General features: G+C 45.1%; 1 protein-coding gene and 1 long non-coding RNA gene across 2 annotated transcripts in view; one reads left to right on the plus strand and one right to left on the minus strand.

Annotated features, from left to right (window-relative positions):
• LOC148130518 (uncharacterized) overlaps positions 1-8629 on the minus strand; it is a 32046-nt gene extending 23417 nt beyond the window's left edge. Inside the window, exons 1-2 of the long non-coding RNA XR_015749977.1 lie at positions 8463-8629; positions 7427-7665 (exon numbers count right to left, since the gene is read on the minus strand). This is a non-coding gene — a long non-coding RNA (uncharacterized LOC148130518). The remainder of the gene's footprint in view (positions 1-7426; positions 7666-8462) is intronic.
• A 2399-nt stretch (positions 8630-11028) lies between these two features.
• On the plus strand, positions 11029-22396 carry ARX (aristaless related homeobox). Its single transcript, XM_026674881.2, has 5 exons — positions 11029-11346; positions 12249-12930; positions 15479-15524; positions 18206-18546; positions 21315-22396. Exons 1-5 carry the CDS (start codon positions 11154-11156, stop codon positions 21553-21555), a joined length of 1503 nt encoding a protein of 500 aa, XP_026530666.1. The 5' UTR covers positions 11029-11153; the 3' UTR covers positions 21556-22396.
• The last annotated feature ends 2830 nt before the right edge of the window (positions 22397-25226 follow it).

Raw genomic sequence — 25226 nt, forward strand, 5'->3', positions numbered from 1 at the left:
TGCAGATTTCAAAGAATAGCAATAGTCTTTGCTTGAGAAGCCCAAGCATTTAGTTCCGAATATATTATACTTGACTGAAGGGACTGAAAGTGTTTTCAACTTTCTAAGGATTGAAATGAGTACTTAACAGAACATGATAGCTGGGTAAAGATTTGAGGGAAAGCACACACAGAGAGGGATAAACAGTAGACACATTTATAGAGGGGTGCTATATAAGTGTTTACATATTAATGCTAACCTCCAAACCAAGAAGAGAAACTAGGGTGCTTATTCATGTTTTAAAGGGAAACAAAGCTAAGTGGACAAGTTCAGAAACAAGCATTCCATACAGAAGGGGAGTTAAATGAAGTAGGAATATCAAAGGGAAGTTCTCAGCACCATTACTACAGATGACAATAGTAGCCCAAAAATATTAATTAGGAATGTTAAATTTACTGTTTGTTGTTTGTTTATTTGACTCTAGATGGCTTACAAACATTAAAACAATAAAACAATCATAATACTAATAATAATACTTTTGCTAGCATCTTATAAAACCATAATTAGTTTACATTTACAAAAGCATAAAACGTTATTCTGTGTAGCATGGATCCCCAACACCTTTGGTGTCATAGGCATATCTGGAATTTTGAAAGCATGCTAGAGACATTACTAGAAATTAGTGGTTGTGGTGAACAATGCTAGTCTCAAAAGAACATTTATCAGAAAAGGGTTTTCCATACCACCCCCTATAGCTTCTTACTTGATCCCTACCAGATCAGGTCATATTTGTCAGTGGAGAAGCAAAATGCCTCTGGGGTCGGTGTGGGATGAGATTATATTGTTAGAAATGCAATTTATGCTTAAAGTTGGAGTTTTCTTGCAAATAAAACCTCATTCAGTCAAACGTGACTGCTGATAATTTCATGAACATGTCTATATAGTTTTCTGGGAAATAATATACAAGTAGTATGCTTTTGACATCTTCCAGGACAGTTTGCCGGCTTTCCAATCATGCTTACAACCTTGGATTTTCCTAATGTTCTTCCATCCAACTTCTCACTAGGTCTTTTTTTGAGATCAGACAAGGCCAAATATGTATTGCCACCTAGCTGGATACAATGGCATGGTAAACTAATCTAAAAAACTAAAATCAGAAGAGGCAGGGACCCTTATAGGCATCAAAAATACATATTACTATGTCCAGCAGCGATCCTGGGCACAAAACTGGGAACTCAAATTATGTATTATTGAGCCTTGCACAAAAAATATGCAGCTATACAAATATTTTAAAATAAAAACAAAACCCAACCCAATATGAGAAAGCCTTTTTACCCTCAAACATACATATTTTTAAAACTCAAACAAAATTATTCAGAACAATAGAACAGAGTTATTTGGTTAAACTCCCAGGATTGGAAATCCCAGAAAACCAGTGCTGTCGTATGGTTACGACCAGGGGTGGGATTCAAATTTTTTAACAACTGGTTCTGTGGGCGTGGCTTAGTTGGTGAGTGTGGCTTGGTGGTCATGTGACTGGCTGGGTGTGGCCAACTCAATATCACTCACATCGAGGCATGCATCTCCTTGCCAGGCCTCTCAAGACTGTGGGGATGCTGCAACAGTCGTAAATGTGAAAAACGACCATAAGTCACTTTTTTCAGTGCCATTGTAACTTTGAATGGTCACTCCACACAAGCAAAGTACCAGCAAAGGAAGAGAAAAAAACTCCACAGTTGTTCCTGAGACAGGAAGTCTAGTCCTGCCAAGAATGTAATAAGGGTTAACAGAGAGGCAGTTTCTGTAAGCAACACCAGAATGTTTCCTTCCTGCCTTCCTTACAGGATTAGGCCAGTAATTTCTTCTAACAACTGGTTCTCCGAACTGCTTAGAATGTTAACAACCGGTTCTAGCGAATAGGTGCAAACTGGTAGAATCCCACCCCTGGTTACGATTTGGGGAAGCCAAAAGCCAAGTAAACTCTTACAAAATAATGATTTTGTAATTACCCTTGATAAATTTTTATCTCAAAACCAATCCTTAATATTTCATGTTTTATTCCCCCTTACATAAATTTACTTCCATATATAACTCATTAAGATATATATATCTTGGCGACAGTGCACTGGCACGAAGCCGAAAGCACCAGCCTGAGGATGGCGAGTGGGACCTCGCCGAAACATTGCCGAGATACTCTTAATCTTACACGGAAAAAGACCCAAACACACCTAGACCTACATACCTGTACCTGTGAAAATCTACGAATATATATGTATGTATGTGTATATATATATAATGACGTGGGAAAATACCCGAACAAAGCTGAATACCATACATATAAATACCCACGAAAACTTAAGAAAACATATATATATATACATATACATATACATATACATATACATATACATACACACACACACACACATATATATATATATATATAAATATATATAATATATATATACATATACGTGTGTGTGTGTGTGTGTATATGTATATGTATATGTGTGTGTGTGTGTGTGTGTGTGTATATATATATATATATATATATATATATATATATATATATATATATATATATATATATATATATATATATATATATTCTTAAGTTTTCGTGGGTATTTATATGTATGGTATTCAGCTTTGTTCGGGTATTTTCCCACGTCATTATAGTTGTGCTTTTAAAGTTGTAGCAACGTTTTGGCAGAATCTCATCTGCCATCATCAGGCTTCTGTACTATACAGAAGTCTGATGATGGCAGATGAGATTCTGCGGAAACGTTGCTACAACTTTAAAAGCACAACTATAATGACGTGGGAAAATACCCCAACAAAATATACACATATAATGTGTTTATCAGACATGAAATGTTTACTATATTTTTTGTAATTGCAGTACTTGATGTTGATATAGTAATGTCTGTGGCATATAGAATTATTCAGATCCCATCATCCTGGGCATAACTGTCCTTGATTTCTGGACTACTTCTATTTGAAATTACCAAAGGTTCCATGAAGCTTATTGAATACACAGAATGATGACAACAATCCTTCTCCTATAACCTGTAATAGTCAAAATTCCCTATCATGAGTATATGAGACAGAAATATGACAGCTACAAAGGAAATAGTAAAAAAAAACCTTGGAATTGTTAGCAGGATATAAAGAAGAATGCCAAGAACTATCAGATGAACTATTATTTTTTAAAAAGCTTAAAGAAAGAGGATTTCGAGCAGGGTGCAACAGGTCACAACCACTGTAAAAATTCATTGTGTGGAAAGCAGATAATTTGAGTAAGTTCTACACATCTTTTCTAAGAAATAAGTCTTAAAAGTATATATAATATTATAACCTAAAAATACATGGATGCTCACAGAAGTTTTCCAGGATGAGCCATGTTGGTACAGTGGTTAGAATGCTTTACTGCAGGTTACTTCTGCTGACTACTTACTGCCTGCAGTTCAGCAGTTCGATTCTCACCAGCTCAGCCTTCTATCCTTCCAAGGTTGGTTAAATGGGGACCCAGATTATTGAGGGCAATATGCTGACTCTGTAAACTGCTTAGAGAGGGCTGTAAAGCACTATGAAGTGCTAAGTGCTATTGCTATTGCTATGTTAGTATAATTTGCATGCATAGATTATGCTTGTATAACACATCTGTCCACTTTTCTTAGAAGTGTGCTACTGGATTTTTGGGGCAGCACTACATTTCCACCAATTGACAAGTTCACATTATTTATCAGGAAAAATCCCAAGGTTCTAGAAAGAAACATGGAAAGAAAACTCATAGAAAGCTGCTTTATATCACATCAGATTTTGGCTCTCTAAGCTCAATATTTATCTTCATGGCTTTGAAGAATGCCCATTTCTCAGTGATTCTAGACATTGTACAATATAAAAATGTCAGAATAATAAAATAAAATACTTTTTGTCATTATAAATAAAGCATCTTCTCGCCAAGGTTTCAGAATATGGTCTTTCAACCTTTCTTGTACACGCTACAGGTTGGATGTATCACTGAGCTCCATTTTGAAAATGTGGTAAGTATCCCTAAAGAATAGCAATGATATCTATAGAAAGTATCTTTTGCAGGGAAAGTAGCAAAATATAGATATGCTTGGTTGGGTTTTGGATTCCACTGATTTTTATAATTGCAGACAACTTTAGCACAATGTTTACATTGTCTAAACATTATACTGCACTATAATGGAAGTTTTATTCCTAGAATTGTGGGGTCAGTCAGCAAATTCCCAGTCAGCAAATTTGTCAGGTTTTATTGCATTTAACTAATTCAGCTTTCTGTCCCATATGCAAAACCTAGCTATTCTGTTATGCCTATAAATCATATAAGTCAGCCTTACAAGAAGGGTATACCATATGAAATATAGAGAAAATAGTGCTTATGTGCAATTTGTTTCTGCTTTATATTAAGATGTTAAAATGATAAGAACTGAGATTAACTTTTATGCTCCCATTAAGACTGAAGGATCATAATTTAAAACTATAGGCTTCAGTCCAAAATAAACTGATCTGGGAATAAATCCCTTTGGAATTGAACAGGCTCTTCACAGGATTTCACTGTCAAGATTGCAATCCTGCATTTATGTGTTGGCTTACACATCACATTAAACCAGAGCTTTTAAAATAATGGTTAGTTGAAGATACCACTGTGGTGTCACTTGTTCATGCAATAATCCAAATCACAATGGATAGGTTCGTACATTATACTAAGCTAGAAACAAAGAAATCACATTATGGCTTAATCAAATCAGCCAAGATAGAGAATTGTCTGCGAATTTTGCAAGCTAGGAACTTACATTCTCACTGACATCTTAATTATGATGAATTTTTAGAGGTATCTTTTCTGTTTATACCAGCACTTTAATTAGAAAGATAAGAGAACAAGGCAAAACAATAAATCCACTAGTGCTCTTTACATGTCATGCATTTGGAACCATGTTTAATACCAGAAACTGCACACACATACATACACACATGCGCACACACACATACATAAATATGGTGTTTCGTTACACTAATAGGAAAGCAAGCTCATTAGCTATAACCTTTATGCTTATTCTTTGCACTCTCCCCAAAGGCAGCCTCCCAATTCCTTGAAATATTTAAAACAGGAATAGGAAATAAATTATACAATTACTTAGCCCATTATACAATTAGCTCACCATAGAGATGGAAATCAATCTGTCTTCCAAAACATAGCTCTGCAAGGGGGATGGCTAGGCTTATCAAATACTTCTTTTTACAAATTGATCTTTTTACAAATAGTTCCCTCACTATTCTTTTCCAGTCTGTGTCCTGGCACATATTTAAAACTTAATTTACTCCTTTAGAAACTGATGTTGATCTTTTATTTTTTTCTCTTCCTGATCTTCTCAACTGCTTTCTGTAGGAAATATTTTTATTGATATTTGAATACTTTCTAATCCCTCTGCAAAACAAATTGGCCATTTCTAGCCACAAAAGAGTGGTGCCTTTCCTATATAAATAGTACCATTATCCATGGCTCAAATTGACAGAACAGAAATAGCAAGACATATTAGCATCTCTTTGAATCTCAGGTGAAAATTGAAAGGAAAATCCACAGAAAAAGATCTCTTTAAAAGAAAATACCTGTCTGTTGTTTATAGCAATACATCTGTGCCAAGCTACAAGCCACATGGTGAGATATGCACTAGAAGAGAACCATCAAAAGCAAATATATTGCAGAAGATTGGTGTGGGAGATGTTCTTTGTGGAAATGTCTCAGACAAGGAAGACGGTTTATCTTCCATGTGTTAATCTAAGCAGGGTTAACTAAGAAATGGAAGGTGTGTTGAAACAATGGGAAAAGAAGATGTGAAGCCTTCATCCCCAGAGAGATGGCACATGAATTCCCCCCAAAATACATGGAAACTACAAGGAAATAAATAAAAATAATTGAAAGAAATCCAGTGTGGGTTTGTGTTCTAGCATTGTCATTCAGGGATATTCCCACCCACCCACCCCCAATCACTAGAAGGCAATCCACAAAAACTTCACTGTTTGAGAAAGTGAGGCAGCAGGTTCTCTGAAGTGGAATTGTCATTGGCAGCAAAATCTGTGGGAAAGGTTGGTTGCCTTAGGACTGTGTTTGAAAAATGAATGCAGACATGTTGTTCTGGAATAGCAGTGCAAGAATAAAGCATATCTGATGGTTAATATAAACATGATAAAATGGCAAATATGGGAGTCACTTATTTCAATAAATGCACTCACATTTTTCCTTAATTTTGATTTTATCCTCTGTATCATTTGCTTCTCACTTTTTCAACAAAAGCTCAAAAATACATGCCTTTTGTTTCTAGGAAATTTAATAAAGGCTATGGTTTCTTTAAATCCTCATATTCAAGTAGAAATTAAAAACCTGAATTCTTTTTCATATATAAACTTGTCAACCTGGACACAGTATATCCACATCTGAGCAGGATTGCCTTTACAGAAATGAATGTGTAATGGCCATTAGGGATACCAACAACTTCCTTTTTTAAAATCTTATCATTCAATTATTCCTATATTGGTATATCCAACACATAAATTTTAGTATGGAATCTTGTTTAAAAGGATATTTGGAAGATGGACACAATAATAAAAGTATAACTGGCATGTAAATATTTTAATAAAGCCATTAAAATAAATGAAAGCATCAGGAATTGCTTCTTGAAACAGATTATAGTGTATTAAACAGACACATTTTCTGATATTCTTTCATTTCTGGCTACAAGTAAAAGGGGGTACCACTTTTAGGCTCTTCTTGAAATCAAGAAGGTGTTCATCTTTGCTGGACAAAAACTTCATCCCTGTATTGCATTTCATCCCCCCATAAAAACATCAGTGGAACCCAGTAATGCCCAGATCATTCTGCAATTTCCATTCCTAGCCTGGCTCAGTGGATGAGAGCCACCAAGACCTCACTCATTGTTTGGCCTAGCCAGGGAACCTAGCACATTCTCCATTAGCACTTGCCTTGTTTCCAATAATTTTGCATAAGAGTGTTACCCTATGCAAGGGCAGAGCTTTGAACTGAAAGTGGACAAAGACACTCTTTCTCAAACCACTAGAAGAGGTGTGGAGTTGAAGTGGAAAGCCCCACCTAAGGCTGTTCATCTCTGCCAAAGCAACTTGCTCCTGCCTCACCCGCAGCTGTCAGTGTCCCAAGTCTGTTATCCTTCCTTGACTCTGGTTGTAAGAGGAACACTCTTATTTCCTCCAAGTAAAACTAATCAATTTGTATCATTTGAACCACTGCGCTGTTGTTTTCCCTGCACTTCTCCAAAAGGTTACAATAAGACAGTTCAGGGTTAAATTAGGATTAGTGGAGGGAAAAATAGATGGTTAGGAAAGAAAGTTTGCTGGAAGGCAGGAAGAATCCAGAAAACTAAAAATATGCAGGGGGAAGGATCACCTGATTGTAGGGGATTCCAGAAGCGGATAGATCGACTGCACCAGTTCTGCCTTTGGACTTGGCTTATTTAATTGTTTTGATGAGTATGTGGGGGATCTCTACGGAGGAAGTTGCTGAAAATTCCTCAGGAATGTCGACGTCCGAATTATCGAATGCGGGGTGTAGGCTTGAAACCCCAGTCTTCCGCGGCAAAAAGGGGGTGGGGGGGCTAGACTCGAGACGAGCCGCTTTTCGGCTTCCTGGAAGGAGAAGAGACAGACGGGGCTGAATTTGCAGCTTCTACCACATCTAGAAGAAGAGCCTTCTCTTTACCCCTCTCGGCAGGCCCGGGGCAGCTGGATGGAAATGCCAAGCAAAGAAGCGGCAGCTTTGCGCCGACTTAAGCAAGCGAATAACTAAAAGAAGTCAATGCGGACGACTCAAAAGAGTTTCATTCCCTTTGGCTGACAACGTTAAGAGTTTCCCCGAAAACTATCGAGTGATTCACTTTCACTTCCCTTCCTTGCCTTACCCCGATCGCTCCCGCGGGTCAGACTGATGTTGCGAGTTTGGAAAAGCCCCTGGGAACAGGGTGAGGGGCAACAAACTACTAACTTCGAGGTTCAGCATTTTGGCCCTTCGAGGGCAACCCTGTTTTTTATTCAACAAATGTGGGTGGGGGAGAGCTAGATCTGCCCCTGCCGAGGCCAGAGAGGGTGGCGGGGCCTAGAGGCTGCTCCTCCGGCGCGGTGGGCTCTGAGGCTGCCAGGTAGCGCTCCGAGTGTGGTGGCGTTGACGGTTGGATACACCGACAATAGCGAGCCATTCGACGCCGGGGACCGAAGAGTCAGCGCCTGCCCTGAGGCCATGTTAAGGGTGGTTCGGAAAGGCGAAGGGAAAATGGATACTGCAAAACAAAACGCGTCCGCCAATTACCCGGTTCGCCCGGGAGGCGGAAAAAGAAAGGCGAGTGCGGGGCGGCGGAAATTGGCCCTCGGAGTGGAGCCTTTCCGGCGGAGCAAAGGGTGCCTGAGGACAGGCCGGACGCTCTACTAACCCAAATCGTCCTCTGCCGGCCGCCTTCTCCTTTCAGGCCTCGGCGCTCGGGACGAGCAAGAGCGGAGATCAGGGCTCCTCAGGTTGCTCCCTTGAGGGGGATCGAGGGAGAGGAAGAGGCACAGAGCAAAGCCGCCTCTTCGGGGCCCTCGCGGGCGGCCTGGGGAGGGGGGGGGGACGGGACTTCTATTGGCAAACGGGCTGCCTCCGGCAAATAAAATTCCCTCGGCAGGCAGCGATTGGTCTCCCGACTTGTTCGCCCTTCGGGAGGAATTGACGCTTGCCGCCCGATCCCGCCCTTCCTTAGGGAACGTCTCCCTCCTCCCACCTCTGCCTCTCCTCTGGAAGAGGGAAGCGCCTCGGTGGAATCGCCTCGTCCTTAAGAGTTTTCTTGAAGTGGACTTCGACGTTCAAGTTGCAACTTTTTAGCCGGGTTGCTGCGCTTTGGGTTTTGCAGTCCAAGGCGGTGCTTTTTAAAAAGTCCCCATGAAACCCTTCCCCGCACGGGCAGGGGCCAAATGTTGCCTATAACGGGAAAGGACTTCCGACTTTTCCCGGGCAGAGAAAGGCAGGGTGCTTAGGAGATGGAACCGAGCGCCACCGAAATCGCGGCGTGAAAGTATCCCGCAGAAAGAAGCGGCTGGGAATCACTGCGGTCTGCGCCTGGAGCAGCTGGGGTAGAGGAATCGAGAGGAGAGCCCTTTGGGGACGACGAGCCTCCTGTGGGATTGTCTTTTAGGGAAGCGGGCACTTGGCTCCCCTTCCTTCGCTTCTCTACTTCGCCGCGAAACAGTTTTGCCGCCACGGCACCGGAACTCTGCTCTCCCATTAGCATTTCAAATAGTCCTAAGGATGTTTATTACAGTAAAAGAGGGCGAGTGCACAAGAGAGGTTCCAATTAGAAATCCTTATATTTTTAAATACTAACTGTAAGCGATTCAAGTAGATATTTTTGTAAATTTTTTGACACGCTCGGGGAGGGAGGTTCAGTGAGAAGAAAACCAGGTCTGGAATTTTTCCCTTGTCCCAAACCTGGATTTCAACCACAGTTTCCTTGCTCTTTGCCTCTCTGCCTGCTTTTCTCTTTAGAAGGTACGAAAACTTGCCCGACAAAAATAACTGCAGAGCAAATTTGCAGTCTCTGGCACTGATCCTGACCCTCCGAGGAAAATATTCACTGACCTTCAGTTCCTAATCCATTAATATTTCTGAAACAAGATGTCATTGACCCTATTAAAGTTTGCTTCTTTAAAAATGAACTTGCGCATCGAGGACGCCAGCTGGAATTACCCATCAGTTCCTTGCAGTGCCTAAACTGTTTCTGACCTTGGCTCGTTTTGGTTCTTATCCAACTTCGGTTAGCGAGGCAGGTCGAATTCACGCCAGCAGCGAAAACGTGTAAATCAACAAGAAAGAGTTCTTATTCTAGAAAAAAGTGAAGGGCTTTTCCCAGTTGCCCAACTTTAATCTTTAGGCAGCCTTAGCCCCTCTCTCTCAGGGGTAAATAAGCTCTATAGCTGAGGCCGCTTTGTGCCAACAACGTTCGTTTTTAATCTTAGGTAGATCCGGATTTGGTTTGGTGAGAAAGGAAAGAGGGAAGGAGGGAGGGAGGGAGGGAGGGAAGAGAAGAAAGGAAGGCAGGCAGGCAGGCAGGCAGGCAGGCAGGCAGGCAGGCAGGCAGGCAGGCAGGCAGGAAGGAAGGAAGGAAGGAAGGAAGGAAGGAAGGAAGGAAGGAAGGAAGGAAGGAAGGAAGGAAGAAGGGTTATGAAGATCTGTGTTTCATAAGTCCTACCCATAGCACTTAAAATTACATATTACCAACACATCACAAAGTCGGTAATGTGGTCTGGTTTGGATGACCAGACAAGTTTTCAACTTGTGGGGTGTTTAACCTCTTAATTGTAAATGTTTTTTATTTGTTTAGATAAATATTAGTATGTGAACCTTTTCGGTCTGTATGTGCATTCTCATGTTAAGGATGCAATTCTAAATGTAGTGCCCAAGAAATAAATATGATCGATTTCTGAATGGGTAAGCGGGGTTTGCACTCTAAATTACTATTACCGGTAGTTTTGCTTTGTAAAGAAAATCAGCGACAAAGTAAAGATTAATCCAGTGATTCATTCAAAAATTTAAGTCTCAACAATTTATTTCTTAAAATTAATAATGGGAAGATATCTTGAATATTGCAATTAAGCTAGTAAGCAAAATATAATCGAAGCAAACAAGTTTCTATGTTTACTCAATTCAGTCGGGATTTGCTGTACTGTACATGGGATAATCCTATCCATTCCTTGTAGCATTCGGGGAGGGGGGTAGTCTTTTCCTTTTCATGGAAAAAGTGATTCTATTCTTCTTGCCAGTTGTAGCAAGAAGGGTGTCCAGGAAAGCCACCCAACTTGGTCCAGCCTGTACCATTCCCCTTCTCCATGATCCAGGTCGCATTTTGCCTTCGGCCTGAAGCCAGAGGCAGAACAGCCTCTGGCAAGAGCCAATCAGAGCGCGCTTTCCAGCACGTGGAGGAGAGGGAATCAAGAGCTAAGCGATTGCAGCTCAGTCATTACCCTGGTTCCTCGTGTCCTGGGCAGGAAGAGGGGCTAGCCTCAGCTGCTGCTTAGTGGGGGGAGGGGTATCAGCCCCAGCCAGACTTCAACCCCCGCACGGCCCGGGAGAGTGCAAGCAAGCCAAAGCCATGAGCAGCCAATACCAAGAGGAGAGCTGCTCCGAGAGGCCCGAATGCAAAAGTAAATCGCCAACTTTGCTCTCCTCCTATTGCATCGACAGCATCCTGGGCAGGAGAAGCCCTTGCAAGATGCGGATGCTAGGAGCACCTCCTAATCTTCCGCCTCTGGCCAACCGGACGGAGCCGGACAAGGCCGGGCAAGGTGAGAAGGGTGGAATGAGGGTGGGAAAGGGAGGGAACACAGCTTCGAAGAAATGAAAGACTGTCTTGCCCGCAGTCTTGAATATCGTCAGATCCCTTTCACTCCACTCTTGGCCCAGGGACTGCATAGGGAGGGGGGCGCTTCTAAGTAACTGGGTCCCAAACTCGGGCAGTCCCAAGTTGAGCAGTCGGGCAGCTGAAGGCCGAATCACACTCTCTCTCCCTCTCCCTCTCTTCTCACTTTACGGGTTTGTGCGGGTGGCGTTGTGATGACAAATGTCAACCGTTGTCAAGAGTTCCGTGCTGGTATTTTCTCCAACTTGGCAGCGCCTTTGCCTGCCAGGCCTAGATTAAAGGCGAAACCATCTGGGTGACGGAGGGGGGCAGTTCAGTCTCCAAAGCTTGAGGGAAATTGGATGTTCCCTTCTGATTTTCCTCATGAAGGGAGAGAGGAAGAGAAATCGGTTTCTTCTAAACCACTTTCTCTCCGGTCTGGAGTTTCAGGTTTGGCTTCAAGGGCGGGTCTGTCTTGCTACGTCCAAAGAAATGTGGAAATTAATTTGACAGAACCCCATAGGTGTCAGATGCCAGGTGGAGGAGGGAGACTCCCTTTAGTTGGTAGTTGGAGGTAATAATGTTTGAAACCAAAATGAGGTTGGGAGACGTTCTCTGGCAATGCTGTTTGCTGCAACTTCTTTCAAATATAAGCTTGGTTCTATATTCTGCCTAACGGAATTCCTTTTGGCTCTATTGACCCAACCTAGACAGCTGAGGAGGAAGATGGGCGGGTTGGGATGACTGGTGCTGGGACTTTTTGCTGGAGGGGTCCAAGTACTGTTGCCAAGAAGTCTATCTTCCTCCTCAGCTGGACTGACGACCCGCGAATGTCTCTGTCTCTGGCAGGACCAGGCAAGGGCAGCCCGCCCGGTTTCGAGATGGGCGAGCTGCATCTGCCGCCCAAGTTGCGCCGCCTCTATGGGCCTGGTGGGGGCCGATTGCTGGCGCGGGCCGAGGCAACCGCCTCGTCGTGGGACTCTCTCAAGATCAGCCAGGCGCCACAGGTCAGCATCAGTCGAAGCAAGTCCTACCGGGAGAACGCGCCCTTTGCGCGTACCGCTCGTACCCTCGACGACTTGAGCAGCCGTGGAGATGGCGGCGGCCCCGACGGTAGGCCAGGCCGAGGGGAGGAATTGCTGGAGGAGGAGGACGAGGACGAGGACGAGGAAGAAGAGGAAGAGGAGACCGAGGAACTGGATGAGGAGTTGGACGAGGACGACGAACTGCTAGCCGAGGCCAAAGATGCCCGACGCAGCTCGGGGTCCGCGGGTGGGACTGGCGTGGGACCTGCGGCGATAGGAAGCGAGGGTGCCGGCGACTCGCCCAAGGAGGAGCTGCTGCTCCCAGCCGACGAGCTGGCCGACGGCAAGGATGGTGAGGACAGCGTGTGCCTGTCGGCGGGCAGTGATTCCGAGGAGGGGTTGCTCAAGAGGAAGCAACGCCGTTATCGCACCACCTTCACCAGCTACCAGCTGGAGGAGCTCGAGAGGGCCTTCCAGAAGACCCACTACCCAGACGTCTTCACCAGGTAGGGAATGAACTGCTGAGACAAGCTAGCCTCCAAGCGGCTCTAGGGTAGGAAGGGGTTTCTAGGTCAGAACTCTTAGGAATGAGGAAAGAGAGCTGCAAGATCAAGAAAGGCGGATAGACTGGGCATAAGATCCCCTGGGGCGAAAGGTTTTACAATATTGGTTTCGGGTTTTGCATGTACAAGATCAGAAGGAAACGGAAGGAGGAAACAGGTAAGGCATAAGAAAGGATACTGCAGGCCTGGAAAGAGGGAAAAGATTTGGTAAAAAGAGGAGATGCGCCTCACGGGTCTTCTTCAGGTCGTCTTTCACAAAACTCATTTTGGTGCCCCGCTTTGCTTCTCCCTTCCGCTATTCCCGTGCTTTGGGGCAGTCACCTTTCCCCAAATTCGGCGGCCTTTACGAGTTAGCGCGCCCGGCTCTCCGCTGGACTTCAGGCATTAAGCTAGTCTGCCAAGGATAGGTGTGGCCGAATTTTTGACCTCATCGTTGCCAAACCAATCTATTTTTGCCCTGATCCTCTGGCTAGTCGGTCAGGTATCAGTTTCATAGTTTTCCGCTGAAGCTGGAAAGTTGCCCTCTCAATGGAAGTCACATACATACAGATAGGAAAAGATCAAAGTATTCCGCGTTCGAAGGCTAAAAATATGGAACGAGGCGACAGCGTTCGGCCGGGGCATTTTGGCAGAGTCTGCAACGGCTTGCTTGCCTGCTCGCAGACGGTAGTAATTTCTGGACGGGGTTCGGAAAATAGGAGATGGGAAAAAATGGAGCTGGGGACTGGAAAGTTGTTGCTATTCTTTGGATGCGCCTCAGCTTAGAAAGGAAACTCCGCTCAAGCTGAGAATTACCGATCTTCTCCTGAAGCGCTGGGCAGAACTTTCGGTCTCAGCCTCCATCCAAAAGTAAAATGGCTTCCTGAATATTTGCATATTTAGTGGGAAAATCTTCGCCTTTTCTTAGCTTCAGATTTACTTTGGGTGATCTTAATTCTTCGTATTAGCCTTTCTGAATTAATCATTAATAATAATTAAGTATTCAGCCCTTGCCTTCTTCATTTTTGCAGGAGCGCAAATGCTCCCAGTCTATTGCCAACAGATAAGCAAAAGTAGACGCTGCTAATAAAACTCAACTCAGTCCCTTCTCTAAAACGGCAGCGGGGGTGGGGGCGGAGATATTCATGTTGAACTGCAAAAGGCGTAGATTCTTTGCCGGAGCGAGTTTATTCTACCAAGTTGGTAGGCAATTTTCCTGGGTGCGAATAAATTCTCCGTCTGTAAAATTGACAGTTAACTCGGTCTTCTCCTTTTTATCAATTGTCTGGGATTCTTCCTCTACTTTTCTTCTCTTCTGAGGAAGAGAGAAAGAGGGGGGAAGGGATGTCCCTTTAATTCGTTAACCTGCCACAGTGCATTTTATTTCCTCGGGAAAAGGGACTGCCTTTGGATGATGGAAAGAAACTGGCGGATCCCTTGTTAAGGCATTTTTTTCGCTAGCCTTTTATAGATGCTTATTCTGTACCGTCAGTCAAATTCGGTTGTTAGGCTACAATGCCAGGTTTCGTCACTGATATGCACGCTACCTTTCTAGCCTAGGCAGAACCCAGAAAATCGCTCCGTCTTTTCCCTGGAAATGGATCAGCGGAGCACACCAAGCAGCCTGATTCCAGTGCCAAACTCCCGATATATGGCCATGGGGGTGATGCCGGTTTTTCCACTGCCCGGACACACATCAGTGCAGATATGTGCCGGGTTCTTTAAATCGTTCTTGCAGATCGGTCCGGGGGCTTCCCTTTTGGCAGCCCGAAGGTGCTGGCTATTTTTTCTTTTCGAATCCGGCTAGACTCCCACTTTGGTCGGCAGTGCGCTTTTCTTCCGAGCGGAAAGAGAGCCCGGAAATTATCCCGGGAGTCTCCCGGATTCGAAGTAAACAGATTGTGAGCAGTACCCTAACATCCTAATGGTTTCCGATTTGCTTTAATTGTTGCAATAATCACCGCAACGAAGGGCTTGTGTTGCAGCTCAATGGATCTCCCCTGTGCTGCAGCGTGGTATTTGGAGGTGGGAGCCTTCGTCAAAGGCCTTGGTTGGGGGTGCCAGAGAGGAGGTGGGCTCCGACGTGACTCCTTCTGGGCAACGCTGCCCTCTTTCGCACCTTCTTTGTGGAGAAAAAGGGAATAGTAAGAAAGCAAATTGAGTTTGGGGAAAAGCAACAAGTAAAGCCTGTCTGGGCCATCTGATACCAGGCAGCAAGCTTGAGGCTTAGGGTAAAGTATTTCCATCTTTGACCCAGGAATGGAGAGGAAGGGTGGTCCAGGGAAAGCTCAAAGTGTGGGATATCGCACCACCACCAAAAGACTTTAAGGCAAAAAGCAGGGGCCTAGTGTGATATGGAGCTGGGCAGATGGGGTTGCTTTGATCTGAGCAAGGAAGGAGGAGGAGGTGGAATTGGTCCATGGCCTTCTGCAGATTTTATCTCACTCTACCTGTTCCGGGACCCTTTCAGAGTTTCACCTGAGCACCTGTCTTGTACTTCTTTCCCTCCCAGGGAAGAGCTGGCGATGCGCCTGGATCTGACTGAAGCCAGAGTGCAGGTGAGTCGAGGGGGAAGGGGTTGGAAAGATATCAGTTGGACAGGGGAGCTTCTAGTAGGGCAAACAGAATGCTTTAACCATTGATTTCATCCTCTTGGATTCATCCTCGTTTGCCCACCCCAAATTAAGTTAAAAAATTGAGGGAACTGCTGTGCTTCTCCAATTTTTTTCTTTAGGAGACAATGTTCAGGAGGTCCTCAACAAAGCTTCCTTTCTTTCCCCATTGCAATTAACACTTCTGGCAATTTTTATCCTCTCCAAAAATATCTCAAAAGAGCAAGCTAGGCATGTTGGTACAAGAGCAAAAAAGGACTCAGAAGAGGACAGGGGGTTTCCTTCTCAACCCCCACCCCAACCTCTGAGAGCCAGCTACTGCTCCTGGTTTGCTTTTGGGCTTGAGCATACCAGGTGATTCAAGTAGGTTGGGCAGGAGGCAGAGTTGCCTCTGCAGCAGTGCAGGAGGCCAGCCATACCCCCCAACAGATGGCTCGGCCTTTGGGCTCTGTGCTGAGCAAATCACTTTACACAGAAAGCCAAGTGCAGCAAAAGCATCATAAATTCCATATGGCTCATTTAATACACAACAGCTTCTCGCATTAGAGGAGCTAATGAAGAGCTCAGTTCCCTCCTCTCTGTTGACACATTTCTCTATTGTCAAACAGAGCTGTGACAGCAACTCAGGATTTTCAGCTCAGGGGAATGAGTCGTGGGAAAGTTAAATAACTAAAAAAGAGTGAGCAAGAAACTGAGACCCCCCCCTTCCCCTCATGTCTTTCTTTCTCACCCTCCCTTTTGTTCTCATTCATGGGAGAAGATGTAATTAAGAATATGAATTATTAGAATCCCTTGGTTTACCTATGGGTATACTCAGACTTATTAATTCAATAAGAGGCAGAATTGGAGGGGCATGTTGCTAATTGAGTTGGAAGCAGGAAAGGCGCACTGGGAGATAACAAAGTTTTCATTGCATTAATGCTCAGTTCCTGGGCTGGCTGTGATAGGGCTATAAGAGAGCCTTCTTGGAGGTGATCAGAGCAAACCAGGAGCTATGCAAGGAAGTCACATTTTTTGCCAGTGTAATGTTTTCCTTCTTTCTCTTTCCCAAATTCTTTTCTTTGGTGGAAGTGAAACCAAAATTCTTAGAGAGCAAATTCTCATTTCCTGTTCCTTTCACATTGTTGTAATTGTTAATGTGACTATGCTACTTAAGCTATAACACTTTAAAACAGGACAAAAGATGCCAATGGCTGATATAAAGTTATATTATTTACTTTATGGAAATTCATTTAGTCAAGTTTTGGTTAAAAAGACATGGGAATGGACAGATTTGCTCTTTCTCGGGAAATAACTAGAGGAAGGGCAGACCTGCAGAGATTGTTAATGATGCTGCAGATGAATAGCTGCAAAAGATTATTTACTGCTATTAATTCTGCCAAGTATCAAAGTCTTTAACATGTTTAACCTGCCACCTAACTTGCCAAAAGCATTCAAGCATTTGCCAAAACCTGTGGCACTGAGAAAGGGAAGGATAAAATTACATGTAAAGTTTTAAAGACATCAGGAAACATTAGATATTGCTTATTGAATATTGTAGCATATTTATTTATTTATTTATTGAATTTATATTGCTGCCTATTCGCTCATGGTGACTCGACTATATCTTATGCAGTAGTATACACTTCCCATTCACTATCCCCAGTCATTGGCGAGGCTACCAGAGGATGGATGGGAATTGCAGATCTAGATCAGATAGAAAAAGACTACATCAGAGAAACTCCTCCAAGAGAGAACCAGTAACAAAGTGCATATTTCTACTAAGAGAAATGGATTTTAAAAGCTTGTACCTATGGCTCAATCTGTTTTAAAGGGACAGATAAAGAATAGACATCAACAAAACATAAATAATCAGAATAATTTTCTATTTATATATGTCCAAGAGTTTCCTTGATACATTGAAGACAGGGGGACAATGTATATTTACCAGCCCGGGCAAACAGTCTAAGTCCCCCAAAACAGCAAAAGAGAAAAGAAATGCTGCATTAATGATACCACAAAAAGTAGTTGTATCCAATTGAATTTTTACTTTTGAATAGGAAAACTTGAGAATAAGTATGCCTCTGTCTGTTAGAATCGTTAATTTAGATGTCTGCACTGCTGATTTCATAGGAAACCATGAAAAAGCTGCCCAATACCTTAAATTTAGGTGACTTTCTATAAGCCTTTGTTTTGGACATACAGAATGAAGGAGCTTTTGATCCATTCAGCCCTGCAATCTGGGCTTACTTCTCTTAATAGATAAGAGGGTCCATTTGCTTCCCTTCCTTCTAGAGAACAGATGAGAAACCTATAGTCTATTAGATAGATTTCATAACTTGTTTCCAGGAGATGGAGGCGTATTTCTTTCTACCGCTGCGGGAAAAGTAGAAAGGCGCTAGATTACTGGGTGGCTTTCCAGTGTAATTACCTAGGCAAGCTTTGGGGCTGAATCCCCTCTTCCCCTGCTGGACGGGTCTGGCGAGGTTAGGAGCCGATCTCTTGTTGGCTGCCTTCCGTAATGTCTCAGTGCAGCCCGGAGACGGGTGATCGGGCATTTGAAGATCGTTTGCCGGCCGCCGAGGAGTAGGAGCGGAAAGGAGCGCGCTTACTAATCGCCTTGCCCTTTGTTTTCTTTTGGCTTCCAGGTCTGGTTCCAGAACCGGAGAGCCAAATGGCGGAAGAGGGAAAAGGCCGGCGCTCAGAGCCACCCACCCGGCCTGCCTTTCCCTGGCCCGTTGTCGGCATCTCATCCGCTCAGTCCCTACCTTGATGCTAGTCCTTTCCCTCCTCACCACCCAGCTCTCGACTCCGCCTGGACGGCGGCCGCCGCCGCCGCCGCTGCCGCTGCCGCCGCCTTTCCCAGCCTCCCCCCGCCACCTCCGGGCTCTGCAGCCTTGCCCCCCAGCAGCACACCGCTAGGCCTCAGCACTTTCTTGGGAGCGGCTGTATTTCGGCACCCGGCCTTCATCAGCCCAGCTTTTGGCAGGTAAACTCCCCATCCCGTCCCTGGTGCCAATTGATCAGGGGGGCAACAGAAGAGGTGCTGAACTTGTCCCAGGGCACAAAGGTAAAGGGGGGGGGCGTGTAGATCTAGAAGCACCTATTTCTGAAGTCAAAGGGGCGGAGCCAGGGCAAGTTGGTGTTGGGGAAGATGGGTGGAACTCTTCCGCCAAAGGATTTGGAACACCGACATTAAAAAAAATAACAATCCAGGAATGCTCAGGGCCAAGATTACACCCATGAAAGCTAAGGATGGGGGTCGATGGATGTCAACCTCCCAGATTTGCTGTCGGGCCCTGGCTGCGATTATTCAGAAGTTTTCTCTATCCAACGTAGGCTTGGCTGCGATAGGAATGGTGGTCCAATCTATTCACCTCATGTAGCTAAAAAATTCCATTTGGGAGCCTGTAAGAGTTTAGTTTCTTTGGGGAGGGTTGCACATTTCAGGAGTTCGTTTTTAAAATTATGGATTTGAAAAAAAAATCGTGCGAATCAAGTCTGATTTTCTATGTTCTAATTGGATAGAGCGCTTTATAAAAGCTTTGGCAAGTGCCTTTCGAAGTTTAAACGTACCTGTTAGAAGTTGGGTATCCCCCTCCCCCAATGATCTGGAGGTTGGGAATTAAATCCCTATAATAATAGAGTATATTTTACTCCAAATGCTTACAGAAAGAACTGCAATATACATTGGCATAAAGTGGGGACAGGGAAATCATAGGTGGGCCATATTTAATTAAACCCAATGCAACTAAAAATTCAGTGTTCGCGAGACGCGGCCAGGTTCCCTTCCTTGGACGGCAATCAGCTGGATAGAAAAACTGTAAATCAGTCGGGGGAGGGGTGATATTGTAGTTACATTTCCTTAGATAAATTCAAACAATGAAATAAAAAGCCTGTAGCTACAACGAGGCATTGCCGAGTTTATTAAAACTGGAAAGATGAAAATACAATGGAAATATTAACAGGAGAACAAAAGGAAAATATATTCATTGGGGTACGACGCCACTTAAAATTATCTCTTGGAGGAGGAATGGAAATTCAAATTAAATTAAGATTTTAAGGGGCGGGGAATGTTTACCAATGAAAATTAAACTGTTTCTGCTTCCTCTGCACAAGTAGAGTGACTCGATTTCCCAAACGTTACAGGATTACTACGCCCCCTACTGATCACGCTGTACCCGCGCTTTAAATGCTTTTATTTAAACTCTAAGGTAGCCTGGTGTTGCAGCTCGCTCCCGCCCGCCCGCAACACTGAAAAATAAGTTGCAAAAAGCTCTCTGAACAGCTTTGAACGGACAGCCTGCAAATGTAGGGGCAGGGTGGACGCAGGGAGAAAAAAAACGTTCATCCTCTTGAGCGAGATTTCCCTTTGCTCTTAACAAGCCACGTTTTTAAGAAGGCGTGCAGGCGATTTGAAACGGCTTCGGTTTCTATCTATTAATACCTATCAGATTCCCCAGAGTTGCGGGACTAAAACTGTATAATATTCCCAACCTCGAAGTTCCCAGTTGAGGAAGATAGGTATTGCAGATCTACTCCGCCTCCCCCCCCCCCCGCTCCTGCAGTTGCTGCCGGCCTCCATTCTGCAAAGGAAAGGCTACAGAAGTCTAGCGTAGTCAAAACCAAGGTGGCCCTTCTGAGTTGGACTGTACAAAGCCTCTCACTGAGCACGGCGGGGGAGCTGGGGACAGAGTTTAAACCACTCCAGACGGAAACCAGGCGCCAGCCCCGGTAGCCCGTCCCAGAGCCTAGCCAGTTTGGTCTTAGTCGGTCCCTCCCGTTGCCTTCCAGGCCCGCAGTTCAATTCCTCGCCGCGCTGATGTCAGTAATCACCTCCTTGGTTAATGGAGAGCTCGTGTCTCTCGACGTGCCGGTCAAAGAGGGTCAACTGAATAGCGTCGGGAGAAGCGCGGGCGAAAAAAGGAGCAGGGAAAGCATGCCGCAGATTGTGTCATTGCGAGGGGTTGCCGGAGCTTAATTGGAGTTCCGCTGTGAGGCAATCCGCTAGAACGCCACTCCCCGCTGGGGAGGGGGATCTGCGCGGCAGCGAAACAGAGAGGCGGGCGCCGCTTTGGGCATCCGGGCGCCGGGAAGTTTCTCATAAGGTGGGCGAGGGGAGTCACAGACGGACACTCTAATTGAGAGGGCGAGCGCAAGTTCGGCAGACCAGTTAAGGTCTATCGAAAGCCACCCCAGTCGTAGGTTGGAGGGAAGGGGGGAGAAGAGCCGAGGCAGCCGACCTCTGCCTCGTTACCTGGCCTCGCTCTCAGTGCAAGCCAGTTTCTACCGATTGCTAGGTTCTTGAAACGAGCTTCGGTCGCCAAACACGCGGGCGATCTACCAACCTATAAACGCGACTCTGCTTGCCGGCATCGAGGTTTTTCAAGCTTCCTCTTTCTCGAGCCTCCTCCCACAAATTTCGGGTTCAGAAGGGCCCTCGAAGGCTGTCCCGTCAGAAGCGGGCAGAGTTACAGGCAGAAGAGACGTCCTAAATAGCGGGAATGCGGGATTCAGTCCCCGGTCCGGGAGGAGGCCAGAAAGCGGACGCTCCTCGCTCTTCCCTAATCAGGCTCCTCCAGTTCGAGCTTGGCAAGTTGTCGCCTTCCCGACTTTTGGAGCTCTGAAAAGCCGTCTGTCCTGCAAAGAGAATAAAGCCGAAACCGAAATGGCAGCCCCCCTCTCGCCGCCATAAAAGCAACTGCGGGACTTTCGGCTATCTTAAGACTGACTGTCCCGCGTCTCCTTTGCTTGCAGGCTCTTTTCCACCATGGCCCCGCTGACTAGCGCTTCCACTGCGGCTGCTCTGCTGCGACAGCCAGCGCCTGCCGTGGACAACGCCGTGCAATCGAGCGGCCTCTCTGACCCGGCCACCGCGGCAGCGGACCGGCGCGCCTCCAGCATTGCGGCGCTGCGCCTGAAAGCCAAGGAGCACGCGGCGCAGCTCACGCAGCTCAATATCCTCCCCGGGAACAGCGCGGGCAAAGAGGTGTGCTAAGCCGCTCCCGGGGGGATTGGTGGGCGAATCGGCCGAGGCACGAATCCAAGACCAAAACGGGAGGGAAGCCAGCGGACATACGCTTTCTGGAGGGGGAAAGGAGGCGGGGAGGCGCCACTTCTGCGGCTTCCCTTGGGCCAATCTGCAGGAACCCACCCTCTTCGCCCGGGAGTTTTTCCCTGGCTAGATCGGCGACTTGGTCAGCAAAGCACCCCCCGAGTTGTGGGAGGCTGGAAAGAAGACCGGGAGGTCGGTGAAGTTGCTAAGAAAATGAAGGGCAGCGGAGGCCAGGTTGCGCTCTTCGCCTAGGCTGTTCTCACCGGCCCAGAAAAGATGCTTGCTGACAGAGCCAAGGCTGGGTCAAAGCCAAGTAGCGCACTTGGGGAGGGGTGGGTGCGGTCTCTTGTCCACCGATCACATCAATCAAGGGTTTTATAGTAAACCAAAGGGAAATATAACGCTAGTATATGGACTGTTTAAAAGTTACTATACTGTGATACTCGATACTGTACATACTGTTATTAAAAATACGAAAAAGAAAAAAACCCAGAGCTTTGTATATTTGAAATGTTATATAATTGCACTCAGTGTAGTGTTTGTACAAGTTTGTTATTTCTGTAGATTTCTGTGTTGTAGAAAATATAGGGACCCTAGACAAATATTTATGTGAAAATTCTTTAACTTATTAACTGTAGTTTCCCAAAACCCCGAAAGAGAATACCAGCAAGCCAGAGAAAGGCCATCGGAAACGTACGTTTGTGTAATGTTGTTATTGCTCTAACTTTTCCTTGCGATTAAGTGGGAAAGTGTTACCCATAGAAAATAAATATATCTCTCTATATCCACACGTTTATCAATAATTCCAAAAGCTACCTGGAGGTTCAGTGTCATTGAAAACAGCCATGCTAATAGCAGGGAGGGGGGGCGGTGTATAAGCAGATGTGAAAGATTTGAATCCTTTACAGAATGTGGAGAAAAGGCGGAGTTTTCACAAATGTTCGAGCTGATTAGAAAAAGGCTTTGCGCCAAATTTTCCGAAAAAATTCTCAGACTTGGCTTTGGTTAGTGTAGAATCCTCGCCCACCTGCCAAACGGCTTGGATGGGAGTTCTGGAAATTGTAGTCGCAAATAACTGGAAGATACCAAAGAGGGAAAGTAAGTCCTGAACTGTGGCGTGGATGTAAAAGGATATGGCCTAATCCTGCTCATGTCTGCTCAGAGGAAAGTCCCACTGAGATTTTTGGGAAATGGGTGTAAGATCGTGGCCTTAGGCAGGACCCTTAAAATAGTTAACATCAATAGGAGTGGCCTATAGAGCCTCGGCCATATCAAATGCACTTACTGGGGAGTAAAACCAACCCAGCATAATAAGAATTATTCCCAAATCAACATCTTGTCTATTCTAACAAGGAACGTTTACTTCACCCTTTTCAATCAATGGGCACATTTTTCTTCCGCTTTAAACGTGAGTAAAGATGGTATGCACGCGCCTCCCCCATCTCTTTTCCTTCGCTGAAAATGTCTCTCTTCACAAGGGCGATTTTGGGAGGGAACTGAGAGACTTTTGCTTAGCAGCCTCCATTCCTAAGCATGGGCTTGTAGATCATGTCTGTCTGTCTCGAGAGGTTGGGGCCAGCCATGTACCAGCCAGCAACTGTGGGGAATGAGCTGGAGGTGTCTTGGCGCCCGCTCGGAGCCCTCACACATACAGGCTGGGTGAGGTATGAAACAGAGGGGCTGTCAGAGGCTGCTGGGCTTCATGGCCGTCTCTCCTGCCTGGAAATTTGGCGGGACTTTTCAGGACCAAGCGCTGAGGAACGAAAGTGAGGCTTGCAGCACATCGGATTTCTCTTTCCACAGGTCCCAGAGGCGGGAAGAAAAAGGGCGCTATTTTGCCACTGCTCCTACTGGCAAAAGCGGCAGATGCTGCCTGTCCCTTTCCGGGAGTCGGACAGTAGCCGCGTCTGAGCGCCTTCCTTCCCTCAGGCCGCATCCCCATCTCTCCCTTTTCCAAGCCATTTGACCTGCCATGGAGCTGAAGCAAATCGCGTGAAATTGCCTCCAAGGATTACATCGCCGTCCCAATTGAAAAGCCCTTGAGCCCCTGGTTTACCAACCTCCTAATCCCATGTCACTCGGCTGCTACAAACAACCCCCCAAGTGAAAGGCCCCCTATTCTTCCGCAGCGGGGGGGGGGGGCGGCCTTTACAGTCGGCCGTGGTGGACGGAGCTTGTCCTTGCGCGCGCTTCAAAAAGGAATTTCTGCCTTCCCCGGATTAGAAGAGGGCCGGGCTGTCACGCCTGACAAAGCCCTCAAAGCCGCCACCGAAACCCACGACCTTTCCCTTTCATGGCTCGGTGGCTGTGGGGAACACCTATCGGGGGCCTTGCGAGAGCTCACCAGGCTTTTCAGCTTTGAATGGGGCTCTGGCAAGGTAGGAAGGTAAAATAAGGCCTTCCATAAACCCCACCTAAGGCTTCCCAGGAAGTTTCACAAAGCTGAGCTCCCTGCTCTCTTTTCTTTTTCTAAGACACTTTTCTCCTTCCCCCTCCCCTTGTAGCCTTCTGTACCTCCAAGGGCTGTGTTTTCTGAATAAGCTCAATAGCAAAAAATGGAAACAACATTTCACTTTGGGTAATTCACCAGAAACAACTGAAGCCAACTTCTCCTGAATTGCTTCGTTGTAAATTGATGCCATATATGGATAAGAAATGGTTGTACAGTACAGCACCTTTCATGTATGCATTACATATTCCCATTGCCACCTCCACCCAACATACACATACATACTAGGTCAAAGGAATTGGATCACAATACACCAGCACTGAAATAACCTAAAACAGGCCATGGCTTGCCCATAAAGGAAGACTTTTGGTAGATGTTGCAAAGAGAATTTAAGAAAAGGCTTCACTGAGATGGCTCTAGTCTAATGGAAGGCCTATATGGTGAGAATGGCAAATTTTCCTTCTGTGGATATTACTCTTCTCAGAATTTGCATTCATATACATTCATATGGGCTCTTCAGCATGTTTGTTTTTATGAACAAACTGAAAAATTCTTCCAAATAACCATAAATTTAACTGACACCATCTTACACACATATTCATTTTGGAGTATATATATTTAAAAACACCATAGGTACAAAAATATTTTTATAGAAAAAAACATTTGCCCCTGGACATGATTAACAGTAGAGTTTGAAGTACATATTTTACTTTAAAGGAAAGGGAATCATTATCAAGCCATTATGCATTAAGAAATGTCACTCAGTCATTTTTATTCATTCTACAGAAATCATTGTAAAAGCCAGAATCATACTTCTGCAGGCAGCAATTTTGTTAATCCAGGGGGTTTATTACTCTGGTCCCTTATTAGGATCTATACTACTGCCAAACAATCCTATAACCATCTCAAAAGAAGTTTACCTTCATGTTATAAAACCAGTAGTAGTATTTATACTGTGCAATAATTAGTGTATTACTTGAATCCACTAACAGGTTCATTTTATCTCTTCACAAAACCTCTAGCCTGCTTATAGAAAGCTTGTGCCTCCTTTGGTGCTGTTAAAGTGGTGAAAGAGTGAATGAAGGCTGGTAGCACTCTCTCTTTTTGCCTTGCCTTAATTCCCATCTCTTTTTGCTCTCATCCAATTAGTGCAGTGTATTAAGCA

This window comes from Notechis scutatus, chromosome 5, assembly GCF_049901735.1.
Source record: "Notechis scutatus isolate UNSWTSFEM ecotype Mainland chromosome 5, rNotScu1.2, whole genome shotgun sequence".
Taxonomy (NCBI): Eukaryota; Metazoa; Chordata; class Lepidosauria; order Squamata; family Elapidae; genus Notechis; species Notechis scutatus.